The sequence below is a fragment of the Brachionichthys hirsutus genome, chromosome 11 (genome assembly GCF_040956055.1).
Source record: "Brachionichthys hirsutus isolate HB-005 chromosome 11, CSIRO-AGI_Bhir_v1, whole genome shotgun sequence".
In the NCBI taxonomy this organism is placed as follows: domain Eukaryota; kingdom Metazoa; phylum Chordata; class Actinopteri; order Lophiiformes; family Brachionichthyidae; genus Brachionichthys; species Brachionichthys hirsutus.
This window is the reverse complement of record NC_090907.1, coordinates 12,237,266-12,253,389: the sequence shown is the minus strand read 5'-3', so window position 1 is coordinate 12,253,389 and position 16,124 is coordinate 12,237,266. Positions and strand designations below refer to the sequence as shown.

Below are 16,124 nucleotides of genomic sequence, written 5' to 3'. Positions count from 1 at the left end.
GTATGAAGTATCTGTGATGTCTTTAGGATGCTGAGAACCTTCACACGACTTTCCAACAGTAGATTAAACTCAAAATGTGTTTTATAGCGAATGTGACTGAAAATGTTCACTAATATGAGTCACAAATGGGGAAACGTTCATTTATTTTACTATTGTTTTGAGAAATGTCATTGAATAAATGACATTTCATTGCTTAATTATAACATATACTCTTACAAGCTTGTCAAAACGATGCTATTTACTGCTTTCTTTATAAAGAAATACAATTAATGTCATGCAGAATTGAGTTCAGCCTTTTGACCCGGCCCTCCAGAATATTTCCTGTTTCTCATGTGGCCCCACCATGGAAACAATAATTGCCCCCCCCCCCCCCAGCTGGATCAGCTCTAAGTGGTTTAATCTAATATGAGGCGACCAGGCTCGGATCGCTTTAGCTGCAGCTCACTGATGTGTAGCCTGGAAGGGCGCTGCAAAGGTTGAGCTGCTGCCTGTTAGCTCCGCCTTTTTTACCGCTGACCTCTAAACGCTGTTTCCTTCCTCCTCATTCTTTTGATATACCGGTAATGCGTGTTGTAGAAATCAGTCAGGTGCGCTGTCCTTCCAGATATCTCTCAAGGTCAAGGTCGAGCCGTGAAACCGAAACGCCTGACCAGCGAATCGTGGATGCTGCTGAGCTCCTCGTTTTTTGGTGGCGCGGCGTTCCCGAACCTGAAACCCTGCAGTTACGTTCACTTCTTAAGTGTCTCTGGAGGTTGTGAGCGAGGACAAAGACTGGAAAACGGGAGACGAGTCCCACGAGTCTCCCAGCAATGGCTGCCGGTCTTTATTTCTGCATCTCCTTGAGTTCTTTCTCTCTCCGCCCCTCATCCTCTCTGTGGATTGCACTTATTGCAGTGGGAAAGAGAAACGGGGAAACACGAGAGGAAGGAAACTGGGAAGGAATATTGATCGAGACAAAAGGAAAAATACGCCTTATTATATAATATATATATTTTATACCTGCTGCCTTTCCTCTTGTGCTCCTTAAGCATCATGGATCCCTTAAAAAAATGTCCCACAATTCCACCAAATTCTACCAAAATCCGTCTAATAATTGAAGCTTCATGGATTAACACAAAGTCCACACTGGAGGTTTCTCCTTTTACAGTTTCACGACAGGCTGTCGAGTATTTTATGCTTAATAGGAGGGGAAAAAAACCCTCCTTAATTCACTCCAAAATTATTTTATCCGTTTCATCACAACTGTACGGAGAGATGAAGCCTGGCCATGAAGAAGATTCCCCATCGTCTGAATCCGTCTGTTCCGTTCTATGAACGACACGTTGCAGGTCGACCTCCTTCCGGTGAACGTTGTCGGAGGTCACCTGGAAGCGTCTGAGGTCTCGTCCACGCTGTCACGCATCGCCTGCATCAGGTCAACCAGCTTATTGACCAAATCTCTGACAGGTGGTCTTTGATTTAAAGTTTCACCTTTTAGCCTCGTACATTATGAATGAGAGGCCAGAACAAATATCAGCGTGGGCTTTTAATCGGACATTTCGGAGACACCTTTGAACATTTCTATGAGTTTAGTTTCTTCTTTGCGTTCCTCTGACTGTAACTGCTCTTCCTCTCCTTCTCAGAGATGACGAGCGAGATGACGCAGAGGCCTCCAGGCGGAAGACAAACAGGTTTGCACAACAAATGTCCTGACCTTGTCCTCAGTGCATCGGTTTGTCTCCTGTGCGATGGACGTCCCTTTTTATCCTCCCCTCTGTCTATCCCACTCTCGCATCGCCCCGGAGGGAGATCCCTCCTCTTCCTCCTCCTCCTCCCTGGACCACGCAGCTCACATCATAATTGTGTGTGTTTTTTTTTTTGCACCTTAAATGTGTCCCTTCTCGCTGTGGAGATTCTGCAGACGGCGTGCCTCAACATATTTGGCTCACAGCTGACGTTTGCAGGGCTGCTTGTGGTGACTGGATGCATTTTGTCACAGCGTATCGGAGGCAGATTGAAAGTTGGGGGGGGGGGTGAGGCCAGGGGGGTAGGCTTTGGCACATTACTTAATCATTAGGCCCCCCATATCCTGGTTATCCCCGATCTGTCCATCCAGCAGAACCCTCTGACAAATCGATCCATCGCACCACTTGCTGTTTTTCCTCTGTCATGCCTGCGAGGGGGGGGGGGGGGGGGGTCCACTTACAGACTTGACTGAGAACCAGAGAGACCTGGAGCCAGCGGTGGAAGGAGAGAGGGAACGAGAAAAGGCAGTCATCTGTACACACAGTATGTAGGAGGGAAGGAAGGATTCCTCAGCAGGTGCTGGAGGCTACCGTTAGCATGTGGCTATGGTTGCCATAGTTACACCTCCAGGACTCCCTCCTGCTCTCTGGGGATCTCAAACCCCGCAGATCTGATCACGTTGATCTGATCCTCCTCCTCTGGCGAGCTTTTTTCAGCCACAACTCCTCTTTGGGTTTTCCTTTTGTGAAAGGTCATTTGTTTCGTATAACAGACAAAGATCAATAAATAATGGCCTAGTTTAAGCTGACCTGGAAAGGTGGATGCCCCCCCCCCCGGAAGATGATTATGGACGCTGGCCCAAACCAGGATTTGATGTGTCCCAACAAAAGCTGCGATTTGTTTCTAGACTCGTGATTTAAAAACGCTGATTCTGTGGTATCACGCATTTCTGTTTTAAACTGTACACGCAACATGAATTATTTTCGTTTCGTTTTGAGTCCTCTCAATGCGGATTACCCGCCACGTATAGACAACATATATGCTGTGCACCATGGCACATTCTGCATTGTGATTCAAACTGAATTGTAATCCTTATCAGTTAAATGTTTGCCCCTCTGGTGCTCCTCTTCCTCAGCGTTCCGGGAGGAAGAGGAGCTCCTGGAGGCCAGGTGTCGGCATGTGGGAGACCGCCTCGCTGAGCGGGAGCGCAGCTTGGGAGAGCTCCGCAAGGAGCTGAGTCAAAAGGGGGCTTCGGTGGGGGCCCTCAGAGCCAATCTGAAGGAAAAAGAGCGCCATTTCCTGCAGGAGCTCAAGCGGCGCAGCCACTGCTCCGCGATCCTCAACACGGAGCTGCAGAAACAAACCGAGGCAGCGGCGTGCCTCTCCTTCCAGCTCCACGCCGCCAGGCAGAAGCTGCACCAGCAGCGGATGCAGCAGAGGCAGGGGCTCCTCCTCGCCAGGGCCAACAGTCAGGGGGCCCGGCACGACGCCGAGCAGACCGCCGTCTCCCCCCGGACGCCGTCGGGGGCCTCCCATTTCTCTCCTGTGGTTAAACCCAAGCGTAAAAGCGGCCGGGCATCTCTGGGAGTCGAGCGCGGCCGGGAATGCGTTCCCACGGAGACGGTGGCTGGCCCCGCGGAGCCCACGGCGATGCCAGACCCCGCCCTCTTCCTCCACCCTCAAAGGCACCGGGCTCGCTCCCGGCACGCTGTGGCACGAAGACGGCCTCCGCCGGGTGTGGGGAAGGCGGGTGAGGAGGATGAAGGTGGGGCGGGGCCAATGGAGCCCCAGGAGGAAGCTGCCAGTCTGGTATCTTCAGCTGCAGCGCCCCCTGCTGCTGAAACACAGGCAGATTAACATCGGCCGCATTGTCCCCTCGTCTGTTAACCCTTTCCCGCACCTTGACTGAATTCCTTCAGAGACTCGTTTTAGCTGTTTGATTACGTTACACTTATCAGACACACTTTTCTTGAATCTCGGATTTTAAATAACTTTCAAAGCAAAACTCGGCGTCACCTGAAATCAGTCTAAAGACAAGCGGCCTGTCTACATTGGTGTCGCCGCGTGGCCTCTTTTGGGTTTATGGTGAGCGTGACTAAAGTAGCAGCCAGTTCGCGTGGCCCTGGAGCAACGTTGTGGGGGCCCAACCGTTCAGGGCCAAACGTAAACCAACTTTGGAAACCGCAGACTCTGTGATGGATGAAATGTGTGCGGAGATCCGCGAGTCCTTCATGTGTAAAAAAAACAAAACCACACAGAATGGAAAAGTTGTCCTGTCATTGTGGAGACAATTATGTAATCCATTGCCACTGACAAATCACTCTGCCGGGTTTTACATTAGACTAGGCACACTTCTGCACAGCTAGGTATCAGAGACATGATCTGTTGGGAGAATAGACGTGTTTAACCCCCCCCCCCCCTCGCTGGTTTGTAACGCCCCGACCAGAATCCATAACTACAGCTGGTCTTTTGTAGCAGCTGTTCACCCCGACCCCACCGACAGGGCGACTCTCAGGAAACTGCTTGAGGGCGAAACAGACTTTGACCTTGACCTCTTGACCTGTTGACCTATGAAATCCTTGTTTTTAGTTTGACTGTCTCCTCCTCTGGATCCCCCGATGGTGATTCCTTCCATGCCTCGCCCCCCCCTACCTTTCCACCCAGGTGGTCAGCATCGTCTCCGCGGTGAAGGAAACATAGTTTAAATATCCAGAAAGGCAGGAAGCTTCACACAGGAAGTTGCAGAAGACACACGGGACAGAAATGTTCAGGGCAGATCAGACAACAGCAGAAAGTTTGGATTTGTTGGACCATGTGTTGTTCTCAGGTTTGGTTTGTTTACTAAACACACACACACACACAAACACAACACAGTGAACGACAACCACCGCAATTCATGTGTGCATAAATCTGTTTTCTTCTCGCCTCAGGAAAAACGCAGAAACGACATTGAGGATTTGTGGGGGGGGGGGGGGGGGGTTTAGTTCGACATGGTTTGATTGGTTGGGGGCGTGGTCTATGTTCAGTGAGCGTCCTGCTCCCGACACACGCTAACCGCTGGAGTAACGGGGAGCCCAGGAACATCTGGAGTCTCCAAGTGATGAAACGAACTCTTTAATATCATACACTATGTAATGCAGGATGCGTCTCATTGTCATTAAATCTTTGTCCATGGGATGTAAATGCTGCCTCATACTAGAGCAGACATGGACGTAAGAAACCTGTGAGACTTTTTGGGGCTGGAATATAAAGTATTCTGTACTATTGTTGAGCCTCGGTTGTTTTTTATCTGATCTGTTCTTGAGCCATGACGTCACCGAGCGTCTTTGAAACGAGCCTCACGCGAGAACATCCTTTCATTTGATTGGCTGCTGCGATGCTTCTCTTGGATTCTCAGCTAAAAGCATGAATTATTTCACGTTGTCGCCAATAAAGCAATATATCAATATATTTATTTATTATAGGTTGGACTCATCCGCTGGTTTGAGGACACTTGATGTGTTGCAATAGATTCTATGATTATTTAATTTTGTATTTCCCAAGCCCTGCATATTTAGCTTCATATTTTTCTTAGATGTCTAAAAGTATTGTTTTGTTGTAAATACTTTGGATAGTCACTGAATATTTACATACGTGTTATATTCTAGTTCTACATGGAAGGAGAATCCAAAAAAGGAATGGAAAACACGCTGCATGTGAAGCAGCATGAAAAAAAAGACGTATTATTCTTCTTCCACAAGACTTTGTGAAATCAAACTAGCCCTCCGTCCTGTGTTTTTTTTCCTTGCACCTCCCAGTTGCTAAGCCGTTAGCTTGCTAAGCCGTTATCTTGCCTGTGTGCACTATTCCTGATGTTTTAGCAAACAGAGCTGTGACAGGAATCCTGAATTGAGACTGTTACAGACATCATGCTCTGTCACTTTATATGTCATCCATTTGTAGAGGCAGGCTGATTCAGATGAATCCAGTCACCATCCTCCATCCGAAACTGCAGCATTAGCTCACATTTGAGATGAAGTATTTTTTTGTATTATGTAAAAGTAATCAAAATGCTGTTTGCCTATTCTGCGGGGGAAATGCTAGTGAGCCAAAGAGGCAAGCATTAAATGAACACAAGGACGAATGACGTGACGCCTTAATGATGTTTCTTCTTGAATATTTAAGACAGAGATTAACTCTTCACCGCCTGATGATTCTTTTTTCTGCTTCTCAGAGTGCGCCCTGTTAAATCTCGCACCACTCATGATAGAAAAAGAAAGCTGATGATTTATTCTGCGTGTGAATGTCTTCCATTCTTGTGAAGGTTTATGATAAATCACTATTCCTCATAAAAACAATGATGAGAAAATTGTCTCTGGGTCTCATTGTCAAACTATAGGCTGGAACAGGCGTGGGCAAACTACGGCGCGTGGGCCATATGTGGGCCTTCGGGCTGTTTAATCCGGCCCGCCGAACTTTTCTAATTTATATCATTAAATTACATTTTATTAAAATGAAACCTCATTCATTTTACCTTTTCCCTGTAATGCTACCTGTAAAAGGCCAAATCCTTTCCTGTAAAAGGCTTTTACATGTCATTTATATTAGTTCACATAAACACTCCATCCATCTGTTCCTGGTCCGGGCCCTCTGTTTGGAACCCGTTGTGGCCCGCGAGTCAAAATGTTTGCCCACCCCTGGGCGAGAATGAAATGTATTTAGTTCTTTTAATTCAATATTTTGGGCTGTATGCGGCACCATAAAGCATCTTGTTTGACGTGTGTTGTCTTTAGCAATAAAGCTATGGGATTCATAGTGATGCTGTTCTGGGCTGTTCTGTGGTCCCTGACTGAACATAAACACACTTATTACAGCATTTACTGTTAGCTTCCTTGGCTAGTGCAACTTTCAAGCAGTGCTTGAAAGTTTGTCATAGAAACGAAATAAATAAATAGTGTACTTATTTTTAGGGAATTAAATGACAGACATGGATTAATCAAGTAAATAATACATATTATTTAAATCCCCTTTGATCGATAAAACAGTTTTTAGCTTTTTGAGTGGAGTCAAAATGATCATAGGTTTATTGTAAAACAGAAAAAAAAAGTTATTTTGCAATACACATTTTCAATAATACACAGTTAAGTTTGTGCAAAAATAATTCATATCTTACCATGTATTGTTTTTTGTTGCATCGGATGATTATTGCAGGAATGTTAATGAAGCATTTTTAAGAGAATATCTTTATTACTTGATGAAAGGTGTTGTAAACTCAAATGATCTCTGTCACAGTTTTGTTGACAGGTCAAACACTTAATAATTATTAGTAAACCATTATCTACTAATTTCCATCAGTTGACTTACTAATGCTCTGTGAGAATATGACACAAGGTTACTTTAACTGTTATCGCCCTATACGGTATTATTTAAGGTAGTTTAGTGCGGCAGGAAATCCACAAAGGAAATGTTCTTGTTTGTACCTTTTAATTAAAAGGTATGCACCACTCAGGTGAACTTTACAGCCACAGGAAGCGTTATGGACAAGCATTAACACACAAGCAGGTTCCGAACACCAACACTCAACAAGACAACGGCCCATTTACTAGATCCCAACAAGTACGTTCTGTATGCATAAATATCCTCGGAAATCACAAACTGCTTTCACTGTTACGTTGCATTTCTTAAGCTAGACGACAATGAAGTCTGTTATTTATTGGGATTTCTACGATCAGAGTCTTACTACATAAATTGTTCTTTTTAAAAGAAGGGTCATGTGTTGCATTCTGATTTTATATTACAAATTCATGAATTAATCATTTTACCACGTAGCAAACCTATAAGAAGTTTGTATCACGGCATGGGCTGAAAACAGAAACTACAAACTTCACAAAGAGCAAAGAAGGTTTAATAGTAGCAATAAAGCTGTAATAAGGCCACTAGACATCCATTCAATAGGAGTTATTAAGAAATACTAAATATAATTGTTACCCTAAGACAATTAAAACATTTGATAGAAGCTAGTTAATAGTATTAATAATCACTACTGTGTGAATGTGTGTCAGATACATAACCTAGTTTTCTATATTTAATGGGAATACTTTTTTTAATTAATATTTTTACATTTATATAAGTACATATAAACATTGCACAATTTTGTAAACATTATTTAAAATTCAAATTCAAATCATAACGCTTGCTTCATAAACCATCGTAAAGTCGCTCCAAACGATTTGTCTCCTGTGGCTTTCCGTAGCGCCACGCTCAGTGGGCGGGGCGTGCAACGCAAAGGCAAAGAGGTCAAGAGGAGGGCGGACAGAACCCACGTTGATCTCCGCCAGGGACGGCGCTGTCCTTCGCATGTCGCCCGCATGCTAAGCGCTAGCCGGAGAACCAGACGCAGCAGTTCCTTCCTCCCTTCCCCGAGACTCGAGCAGCTGAAGGGTTTCCGGTCCGCCACGCTGACGACCGACCATGGTGAGCAAGACGGATGACACCCCGGCGTCCGCGCCTCCCTGCGCGCCGGTTGATCTGGCTGATGACGCCGGGAATGGAGTCCAGGACACCGGCGAGTGCAGCAAGACGAGCCCGGAGGATCCGTGCGGCTGCGGTGAGGCTGATGAGGGTCACGTGTCTCGTTATAAGACGGAGAGGCGTCCTTTCGAACTAACAGTTTCCGGTCTCTCGTGGAAAAATGGTTCATCGTGTCATAACATTAACTGCAGTTTGTGACATTTACATCTGTTTAAAAGTCGGCGGACCAAAGGTGGTGGTCTTTATGGAGTCCCCCCCCCCCCCCCTCTACAGAGGGTCCCACTAGTGAGCGGCTAACTTGGCAGCTGCTGCTGCGCAGTATCTGGGAGCTATCTGTGCTAATTGGCGAACAAACCACTTCCAGTGTCGAATTAATGTCTAAAACGACGAGCTCTTGGCAAGTCAAGGCTAAAGCCAAGCAGCCGGCATGCTAGCCAGCTAGCTAGCTAGCTAATCACTGGCTCACTGGCTAATCGGCTCGTTAGTAAACGAGCAGTCAAGGCTAAAGCCAAGCAGCCGGCATGCTAGCCAGCTAGCTCACTGGCTAATCGGCTCGTTAGTGAGCAGCCGCTCTCGGCCTAAAGACTCGTTTAGGTTTAACTCTTAATAAACTACTAGAAGGTTCGACGCAAGCCGCGGAGAACGTGAAGCTGTTTATCTTTAAGCAGGATCTCTACTCGGTGCCAACTCGCACATGTTCGGTAACAGTCCCGAGAATTGAACTGAAGGTCACCTTCAGTGGAGCAGCGCACTGCTCACCGGGGGGGGGGGGGTCGGGGACGCGGTGTAGTGTAATCCACGCGCCATGTGTGCGTGGATTGTTTCCGGACATCCATTCGGTATTTTACTGGGTATTAAAACACAAAGCAAGACACGTCGGTGGTGGGGGCTGTCATTCCGCGACGGAATTAGACTGCGGGTCGTCGTCCCCCCCCCCGCTAAGGGAAAGAAGGTCGAGTGTTCCTCCCCCTCCGACCGGGAAGCGGAAACTGGCTGTTGTACAAAAAGAGTCCAGCCGGAGTGGGAAGGTGACGCGGTGCGTGTATATCGCCGTAGGAAGGACACGATGGCTGTCAGCGTGGGAGGTGCGTCCCTGCGGGGGGGGGGGGGGCTGAGCGTGGCTTATTACGGTCTGCACTGTAGGAGCAGCTCCGGGCCCGATCTAGGGCGTCTGGACGGCCTTCTGTTGTTCCGTACAGAGAAGCGCAGCAGGCTCGGTGCCGGCGTGCCGTTGAGCACTAGGAGGGATGCGAACCTTCGCTGTAATCAAGATAATTGTCTTTTTATTTTATTGATTAGCTGCAAACTGCTGTTTGAACCTCAGTTACGAGTCGGACGTGATGATTAATAAAGAGCTGTTAATATCTGCTGCCAGGTGGGGGTGGGGGGGGGGGGGGGGGCACCGTGACCCCCGTGGCCCCCAACGTGTCCTTGTAATAACACAGACAGGGGCCCCACTTTGAACGGGTAATATATTTTATTATTGTGCACCTTGAACAAAAAGGTTCTTTGATTGATCTGTCATATGGAAACTGTTAACCTGTTAATGGTTGATCCAGCTGACTTGGTAGTTACTGAGTTTTGCGTTCGCTAAAGCCGGTCTCAGAACGGGGCTTGTGTTCCGTCTCTGTTTCCATGGCGCCCATGTCCAGGTGTGGGATTCTGGGTCTGTCCACCTCGTGCTGCAGCAAACCCGGCGATGGACGGGCCGAGGTTTAGGTTTGTTCCTATCAAAGAGCAGAAGGGAATGGGATTCATCACGGTGACTGTGCAGTTTGAGTCGGAGCTGAATTTAGAGGCTTTTAAACGGGATAAAGATTTTCTTCTTTTTTTTCCCTCTCTTTGATCATAGCTTGTTGGTTTCGTGTGATTCCTTACTTTTGCCTTGTCCTCCAGCGGCAGCCACAAATATGTGACTTCGTGGACCTTTTGTGATTTTGCAAGAACTCATGAACTTTAAACTTCATGGCTGCGAATATAGTCTAAGTTTTATGTGTTGGTGTGTTTTACGGGTCCTGATTTAACGTGTTCGCATTTCTGTGTGCAAACCTAGAGGTTCCGATGTCGGGGTGTTTTTTAAGTTGATATTAATTTCAGATTTGATGGTAAAGGGTCTTTTATTTTATGACTAAGTAATGAAGACTGGAACGGTTTTGATCAACAGAATCCTTTTATTATAGTGGAATCATGACGGATTCGGTGGAAACACGACTCCGAATCGTTCCTCTAGAAACTAATGAAGAGGAAAGTTATTCTCCTGAGATCAGGTGATCATAGCGACACGTTTGTCTCGGCTTGTGTTAGTAACCACGCTGAAATGATCATGCAACGCGGACGTGTTTCATAACTAAATGCTAACGCACGTTAGCGCCGGTGGGGGTGTCGCTCAGAACCAAGCGCTGTGAGGATGCAGGAAATGAGCTCGTATTTGGGCTCCAATGAAAACTTCACCCGAGCCTCGTGCCGGAGTTCTTCCTCGGTTCTCGATTACAACACGAACAAACTTTCCTGAATGTCTTCGGCATGTGGTGGGCGTTTCCACGGCCCCCTGGGATGGGCTAACCGTCCACCCGGCGCGTGCTAGCGTGCGTCGCTCTGACGCGTGCCGTGGTTGGTGCAGAATGTAGAGAAATAAACCGCTAAGCGTCCTGCGTAGTGTCAGCATGCAATGCCTTGAACATTTCCACTCGGCATCCTTTGATATTTTGTCGTGGAAATATCTTAACGCTTTTTTCTGGGTTGCAAATCTTCAAACGGGATGAAAGCATGATTTGGTTTGTAACGTTTTTAACGGCCGTGAAGCTTGTTTCTGTCGTTCTGATGCCCTCGTCCTCTCTCTCGGTTCGAGCTGACTTGGTTCCCGTTCCGGGCAGGGGTCCAGTCACGCGGCCCCTCCCCTCTTTTTGGGCCTCTTTTCCTTCAGTAACCCTGGCGCCGTTGGCCCCTTGGTGGGGAGCGAGGACACAGGAAGGCTGTGTCCCAAGGGAGAAAACGGGTGTCTGACGTCCATGCGTTTGGCCCTGCTTCTAAATCTCTTTGCTCAAGGGCAGCCCGGCAGTGCTCTGGAGGTAGACTGGCACCTGGGCTGGGACTGGAACCCGTATTAAATATGATGAACGCCTGTCATTCTGACGGATCGTATGTCCTGAATGGCGTTCCGGCTCCTGGTGGCTGGTTTTATATTTACCACAACAAGCCGCGTGTGAGTGGCCGAGCGTTCCCTTTCTGTGTGAATGCTGTGATCTCGGTGAATCAAGCCCGGGTGGGCTTCCTGCGACGTCGTAACGGCGTTTGGTTTCATCGACTCGTTGCTGGAGATGCTTTCTGACTTGATCGTCTTAGAGCTTCGTGCTTTCCACGTTGCAGGATGTCTCCTGAGGTGCGCCGGCGATTGGTGAAAGGCCGTTTCTACATCTACACTCCGACATTGATCTGAAATTACGTTTGCGTCAAACGGCTTGAGCACGGCTTTGCTGGCTCTGTTCCCTTGCTCCTAAATATTTCTCGAGGTGACTGGGGAGGTCACGCTGGGTCTGTGTGTTTTTGGCTGAGACCCGGCGTAGCTGTCGCTTTGATCTCCTGTGGAGAACAGCCTGCTGGCGTTGAGGCCTGGCTTTGCGTGGCTGATTGGCTGTAGCGCGTTGGCGTTTTAGTTCAGAGCACGTGAATGGTTCTGAACCGCTCCCTTCCTCCCGGGCGTCTAATCCCAAATCAGAATGTGTCCGCTTCGCTGATGAAGCCGCGTCTCCTCCGTTGCAGGCGCCGGTGCAGGAACGGCCATGGTGAATGGCGACGGCGCTCGCGGGCACGCGGAGGAGCTTGTGCCGAAGCGGGATGGCGCCGGCGACAGCGACGGGGGCGAGGAGGCTAACGAACAGGAAGTGATCGTGATCCAGGACACGGGCTTCACGGTTAAGATCCAGGCGCCTGGAATGGAGCCGTTCGACCTGCAGGTTGGGGTTAGCAGAGGCGTGAGGGCACAGCCCATAAATCTGCATGAACGTGCGTGCGTGCGTGCGTGTGCGTGTGCGTGCGTGTGCGTGCGTGTGTGTGGGCAGGCAAATGATCACCTCGGCTTTAACTTTGTTCTAGTGATTCAGACCGGTTGCGGTCGTTTGGCTCTCATAACGTAGAACCGCGGCGCCGTCATGGCTGCCCCGCAGCGTAAAGGCCAGAAAGACGGGCGGCGTAGAAAACGAGGTTGAACGGGAATAAATCAAATGTCCCTCTGTCAGGTGTCTCCACAGGAAATGGTGCAGGAGATCCACCAGGTGTTGATGGACCGCGAGGACACCTGCCACCGCACCTGCTTCTCCCTGCAGCTGGACGGCAACGTGCTGGACAACTTCGCCGAGCTCAAGTCCATCGAGGGCCTGCAGGAGGGGTCGCTGCTCAAAGTGGTGGAAGGTGAGACTGGAGCTCTTTCTGGGTCCTTGTCGTCGTTCAAAGCGGAACAATAAGCCGCTTCAGGCCCGAGACGTCCTCCCAAGTTTCAGGGAAGAACCTGAGAAACCGGATTACGGTTCGATGATGTCATCCACAGGCTGGCCCTGAAGCCAGCAGGGCTCCTCTCGATGGGTAGGAATTGACGTTCCAGGCGTTCAGTAGCTCCTCCTCTCTTCCCCAGAGCCCTACACGGTGCGCGAGGCCCGCATCCACGTCCGTCACATCCGAGACCTGCTGAAAAGTTTGGACCCTTCAGATGCCTACAACGGCGTGGACTGCAACTCCCTCTCCTTCCTCAGCATCTTCACCGATGGAGACCTCGGAGGTACGGACGAGCTGTCCTGCACAGACTGACCTCCTCCGGGGGCATTTTACTGTTCGCGGTACACTTTTGGACGACAGACTTTTTGTTTTGCTCGTTATGTGGCGGCAGATAGTGGCAAGCGGAAGAAAAGGGGCAATGAGCTGGAGCAGATCGACTGCACCCCCCCTGAGCACATCCTGCCTGGCAGCAAGGAGCGGCCGCTGACGCCGCTGCAGCCGCAGAGCAAGGACTGGAAGGTGGGCCTCCGACGCGCCGGGCACGCCGGGCGCCGTGGCGTTCATTCGGCTCATGTTGTGACTCCTCCCAAAAGCCCACGCAGTGCCTGAAGGTCCTGACGATGAGCGACTGGAACCCCCCGCCCGGAAACAGGAAGATGCACGGCGACCTCGTGTACCTTTACGTCGTGACTGTGGAGGAGCGCCACGTCAGCATCACGGCGTCGACGCGGGGCTTCTACCTCAACCAGTCAGTGAACGCCTCGCAGCGACTTGCGTTTAACTCTTTGAGCGCCATTCACGTCTAAAGATGTTTTTTATTGTTTTGTTTTTTTGTGTGACCCAAACATTCACTGCCAACCCTGACATTTAAATCTAAAATCCTAACCCCAACCTCTTCGACGGCCAGTAGCTCCAGAACGAAAACCCGTCGGACTTTAATCTTGCATGTGGCAGGTTCTGTGTCTGCGCAGACGGCTCCATGCCTGGTGCTTAATGAGGTAAAAACAAAGCAGTTGCTGCAGACTGACTTGTAGTCCGAAAAATACGGTAAATATCAATGAGGGGGGGGTTGCAAGTATTATCATTACTGGTTTAGAAGGTATTCAGTGATGGTGGATTCTTCTGGATCTAGATGCGTAGCTTTTTGAAGATGCAACAAATCCGTTTGTCCAGTACTGATTCCACAGCGTCTCGGTAAAGGACAGCAGAAACACAACCTCCTTCGTGGAAGATGGCGTCCAAAAAACACAATCGTTTTCTTGTGACGATCGATCCCCGCTCTCAACTGGATCCGTTTCCTCTGGTATAAAGATAGAACTAGGGAATACGGGACAGGTTGACTCCAACGTTGCCGAAAATGTCAAAGTGATCCAGAATCCAGGATCTCTTCTGGATCGTCACCAAACTTGAATCTAGTCCTGCTAAGGTTCCCAACGTTTCATCAGGATCTGTCCAGAACGTTTTGAGTCATCCTGCTGACAGACAGACAGACAGACCAACCAACGCACGCAGGGGGAACACGACCTCCTCTGCAGAGGTAACTAGAAAACGACAATCAGAGATTGCAGACCCCGCCTCCGATAGACTATTCGATCTTGTGAGAGAGTAAACAGGGCTTCCGGATCAGAGGGGCCAAACCTGCTCTAGCTTGCTGCTCCGGAACGTACGACAAGACTCCTTCTGGACTCTTTTTCCCATCATGCCATTCGTGTCCCTCCCTCTTAAAGTGACAGTTTACAGCACAGGCACAATTCCAGATGTAAAAATAATTCTAGAATCTGGATCCGGATCAACGCCGTTCTCGGGGAGGACCGAGCCACAGACAGAACCTTGCTTGTGTAAAAATTTCAAGTTGATTGGGGTCCTAGTTTTTGAGTTATGCGCTCGGACAGACAGACAGACAAACAAAAAACAAACGCACCCAATTGCAATACCCTCGCCTCCTCTTCGGCGAGGGTAACAACCAAAGGGGCGTGTTTGTGTTCCCAGATCCACGACCTACAACTTCAATCCCAAGCCGTCCAATCCCAGCTTCCTGACTCACTCGCTGGTGGAGCTGCTGAGCCAGATCAGCCCCGCCTTCAAGAAGAACTTCACTGCCTTGCAAAAGAAAAGGTCAGTTTGCTGCCTCCTCCTCCTGCTGCAGCGGCCATCTTGAATATGGCCGGCGCTCTCAGGCTGTGTTTGCTGCTGCAGCCTCCAGAGGAACCTGTTTGAGAGGATCGCCACGCCTTTCCAGCTGTACAGCTGGACGGCCCCGCAGGTGGACCACGCCATGGACTGCGTCCGCGCCGAGGACGCCTACACCTCCCGCCTGGGGTACGAGCAGCACATACCTGAGCAGGTGGGCGGAGCGGAGCGGGCCGTTGTACAGATGGGAAGTGCACTGGGGGGGGGGGGTCTGTCTCACTCGAAATATCTTTGTCTTCAGACGAGAGACTGGAACGAGGAGCTGCAGACCACCAAAGAGCTGCCCAGGAAGAACCTGCCTGAACGCCTGCTGAGGGAGAGAGCCATATTTAAGGTCTGGCTACGGCGATCTTGCAAGGGCACGAGATCCGCCGAAGCGCGCTTTGACCCAAGCGAATCGTCCCTCTGCAGGTCAACAGTGACTTTGCAGCCGCCGCCACCAGGGGCGCCATGGCGGTCATCGACGGCAACGTGATGGCCATCAACCCCGGCGAGGAAGCTCGCATGCAGATGTTCATCTGGAACAACATCTTCTTCAGCCTGGGCTTCGACGTGCGGGACCATTATCGCGAGCTGGGGGGGGACGCCGCCGCCCACGCGGCCCCCACGAACGACTTGAATGGCGTGCGTGCTTACGGCGCCGTGGACGTGGAGGGCCTGTACACCCTCGGGACGGTCGTGGTGGACTACAGGGGCTACCGCGTCACCGCGCAGTCCATCATCCCCGGCATCCTGGAGCGCGAGCAGGAGCAGAGCGTCATTTACGGATCCATCGACTTCGGGAAGACGGTCGTCTGTCACGACAAGTACCTGGAGCTGCTGGAGAAAACCAGCAGGCCGCTCAAGGTCAGTAGAAGGACCCCCCCCCCCCCGTCTCACCCCCCGTGGGCAGATCACACCAAAGCTAAAGACACACTTTGACTTTATCGTACAAAACCAGACACACAAGTCAGTGGCTGCGTTTACACGGAGAAAATGTCTTTCATCCGATCAGATTAGAATTGTGATCGGATGCACTGTGTTCACGGACCCTAAAAATATTGATCCGATTAGGACTTGCGTGTTCATGCTTCACACTTTCGATCGGAAAAAAATATTTTGACATGCGCAATTTATACCAAATAGTACAAGAAGCCGTAGCAACTTCCGTTGTAAACAAAAGATGGCTCCGCCCCTTTCTGCTTGAAACGTCAGCATTTTTTCGCCGTTTC

General features: G+C 49.6%; 2 protein-coding genes across 2 annotated transcripts; both read left to right on the top strand.

Annotated features, from left to right (window-relative positions):
* The first annotated feature begins 2,697 nt into the window (after positions 1 to 2,697).
* On the top strand, positions 2,698 to 3,582 carry ccdc92ba (coiled-coil domain containing 92Ba). Its single transcript, XM_068745816.1, has 2 exons — positions 2,698 to 2,749; positions 2,861 to 3,582. The coding sequence occupies exons 1-2, from the start codon at positions 2,698 to 2,700 to the stop codon at positions 3,580 to 3,582; spliced, it is 774 nt and encodes a 257-aa protein (XP_068601917.1).
* Positions 3,583 to 7,620: 4,038 nt separating this feature from the next.
* Positions 7,621 to 16,053, top strand: cluha (clustered mitochondria (cluA/CLU1) homolog a). Its single transcript, XM_068745815.1, has 11 exons — positions 7,621 to 8,311; positions 11,995 to 12,188; positions 12,471 to 12,642; positions 12,863 to 13,006; positions 13,115 to 13,242; positions 13,317 to 13,471; positions 14,713 to 14,838; positions 14,920 to 15,067; positions 15,155 to 15,247; positions 15,325 to 15,759; positions 16,039 to 16,053. Exons 1-11 carry the CDS (start codon positions 8,176 to 8,178, stop codon positions 16,051 to 16,053), a joined length of 1,746 nt encoding a protein of 581 aa, XP_068601916.1. The 5' UTR covers positions 7,621 to 8,175.
* Positions 16,054 to 16,124: the final 71 nt, after the last annotated feature.